The sequence below is a fragment of the Anoplophora glabripennis genome, unplaced genomic scaffold, assembly GCF_000390285.2.
Source record: "Anoplophora glabripennis isolate ALB-LARVAE unplaced genomic scaffold, Agla_2.0 scaffold7410, whole genome shotgun sequence".
Classification (NCBI taxonomy): domain Eukaryota; kingdom Metazoa; phylum Arthropoda; class Insecta; order Coleoptera; family Cerambycidae; genus Anoplophora; species Anoplophora glabripennis.
This window is the reverse complement of record NW_019423498.1, coordinates 1-2917: the sequence shown is the minus strand read 5'-3', so window position 1 is coordinate 2917 and position 2917 is coordinate 1. Positions and strand designations below refer to the sequence as shown.

At 30.6% G+C, this 2917-nt stretch overlaps 1 protein-coding gene across 1 annotated transcript; it reads right to left on the bottom strand.

Moving 5' to 3' along the window:
- Positions 1-916: 916 nt before the first annotated feature.
- On the bottom strand, positions 917-1366 carry LOC111693062 (GILT-like protein 1; the record flags this gene model as incomplete). The annotated part of the gene is made up of 1 exon (XM_023457196.1): positions 917-1366. A coding segment is annotated over one exon (273 nt), but the record flags the coding sequence as incomplete, so codon positions are not given.
- Between the last annotated feature and the right edge of the window lie 1551 nt (positions 1367-2917).

Below are 2917 nucleotides of genomic sequence, written 5' to 3'. Positions count from 1 at the left end.
ATTTCGTCTTTAGGTATTCTCCTTATGTTGTTGTAAAGGTTAGTTATAAAAATCGTTGTTTGTTATTTTCAAAAGGATGAATTTTAATTTTTTTTAATGATTTTTTTTTAATTTTAAACATATATTTTATGCCAGCAAATTTGGATGTCAAATGAAATAAAGGAAAAGTCGTACATTTGTATTTGAAGTTTCTTTCTATCTTTAATTAGTAAACCTATAAGTGGATGTCAAAATACAAAAAAAAAAAAACTGTACCTACATTCCGCGGCGTACTAATAACCCCCCTTGTATATTAAATAAATTTAGCGTCATCATCAAATATTAAAAAAATTATATTACAAGCTGTTTAAAATATTCTTACGAATTTTGTTTATTTGGAAATATATTTTCTGCAGTATTTTAATACCAAAAAATGAAAATAGTAGGTAGCTAATTAACGAAATTGTGATTAAATAACTTAATTGTAACACCACTGCAGAATATCATATGATACATACATAGATATTCGTTGATTCTTTAAAAACATTTTTATCAATACCTACATCATACATTGAAGTAAATACAGTAACGCAAAAAACAGATATTGATAAAAAAGTGTACAAAAGAAATCCGTAAGTACGCCTGGCAACATTACCAAAGTCTTGTTTATATGTTGCTAGGATACGCTTNTTCTGCTGGTGGTGTACTCTACCGGCAATTCGGAAATTTAAAACTGCTGGCCTATTCCAGGAGCGGTCTGTGGCGACAGCTATTTTGTCTGTGATAGGGCATAGCCTTGCCTCGTTATAGAAACAATAGTCTTTATAAATGCTCAGATATTTGGCATTAATAAAAAAAATGAAACATTTGCAGTTATCGAAAAAATATTAAAATATAGCAAGTACTTTTTTAAAGACAAGCTTGGTATAGTTTTAATATTTAATTTTGCCTCGGACTATGTCATTGTTATTTAGAGGATTATATAATGGAGGATGTTTTAGCACAATTTCACTGTTTTAACAATAACTTCGCACCACAAAAGAATCGGAGAGAATAACTGTAAAAGAAGTATAATACATTTTACGAAAATATAAAACAAACTAAACGAGAATATTCAAAATATATTCCAAATATTATTAATCCTAGGCAATTCCTTTTTATCGCATACGGAAGGCTTGGTTTCGTTAATTTTACTGCACACCACTGCCACGAAGTCTATCAAGGATTGCTCCTGGGTCTGTTGGTCGAAAACGCCATCGTACACCACTGTGGGCACAAAGGCGATTGATGGAGTCTTGTCGCCATTGGCAGCTAGCAGTTGGTCGCCTTCGGCCGAAGTGGCGCAGGAGTTTATCTTCTGGACGTCCAAATTGTACCTCCTAGCGCACTGAGAGAAAAATTACGACTGTAAATACAATTATCTTTGATGTAAGTCAAATTAGTTGTTGTAAAGAGTTTAGGGCGTGTATAGGAGGGGCAATGGGGGTAGTTGATTTTATATTACAAAGTTTAGTGATCATATCCAGCACAGAGCAAAACATTGTATACAAGGTGTTAACGAAATAAGTATTCAGTAAGTAAAACATGATGAAATATGATGAAAACCTTAGTAGAGTTTTTGTCAGTGACGGCCCCTAAGGGAGATACAGCCCATTGAATGGGTAACTCAGGAAACAGTTTATATTACATAACTTTAAAACGATTTAATATTAAGTCGCGAAATTTTGAAGTTCCATTACTATTTATGTGCTTAATAATCGGCATAATATACAAATCAAAATTTGCTACATGGGCGTAAGAAAATGCGGGACCGTCGGTCAAATTTTCCAATTTTTTTTGTACGACATTTTTTTCAACTTCCTGAACCGAACTTATGAAAATTTATCATATTTTGCATAAAAAAGTTACTCTTGTTAGATTTTAATACCACGAGCCGTTTTCTAGTAAAATTCATTTCAATTATGCTGAAGAATTCCTGCTGAAAATAAATGTAACAAATTGTGCCATGAGAAAATTACTATTTATGACATTTAACAAAGCTGTCAAGTATATGTCAGTTACTGATTAGATTACCTACTCAATATTTCAATCTAAGAAATTTGAATTTAGATACTGTAATAAACATAGAATAAACTAAATTAGGTATTATATCTGTAGCCTATAATGCAATATTATCTTCAACGGTGAAACTATATTTGCAATAAAAATTTTATGTTTCATTGGTCTTTTTGTTTGGTATGTTTTGATTTTCAGATATAATAATAGTAATAACATTTTATTATTCAAAATTATTTATGTTACTGTTTACTACAAAACTATCTACTTAACTGTGATATTAAACCCCAACTTAATAACAGTTACATAACAACTACAATAGCGATAATAATAGTAATTTTCTTATGGCACAATTTGATGTATTTATTTTGCAGTAGGAATTTTTGAGCAAGTAATGAATTATCGAAATGGATTTTACTAGAAAACGGCTCATGCTATTAAAATCTAATAAAAGTACCTTTTTCATGCAAAATATGATAAATTTTCATATTTTCGGTTCAGGAAGTAGAAAAAAATGCATACAAAAAAAATTGTAAAATTTGCCCCATGATTTCGTGATTTAATATTAAACCATTTTGAAGTTATGAAATAAAAACTTGTTTCCTGAATTATGCCTTCAAGGGACTGTATTTCTCTTAGGGGTCGCCAGTGACAAAAACTTTACTAAAGTTTTCATCATATGTCGACATGTTTTACATACTTGAGTACTTATTTCGTTAATACCTTGTATAACCTTCATAAATGATTAAGCTACGTGACCACCGAGCTTAGGCAACCAATATTGCACCGTATTGTGTATAGATTTTGGCCTAACTTTCAGTAAGCCAAAATCGTGTTTGTATTTTTAACAGATGTTTAATATTAATTTTACGCAAGTGTTGTT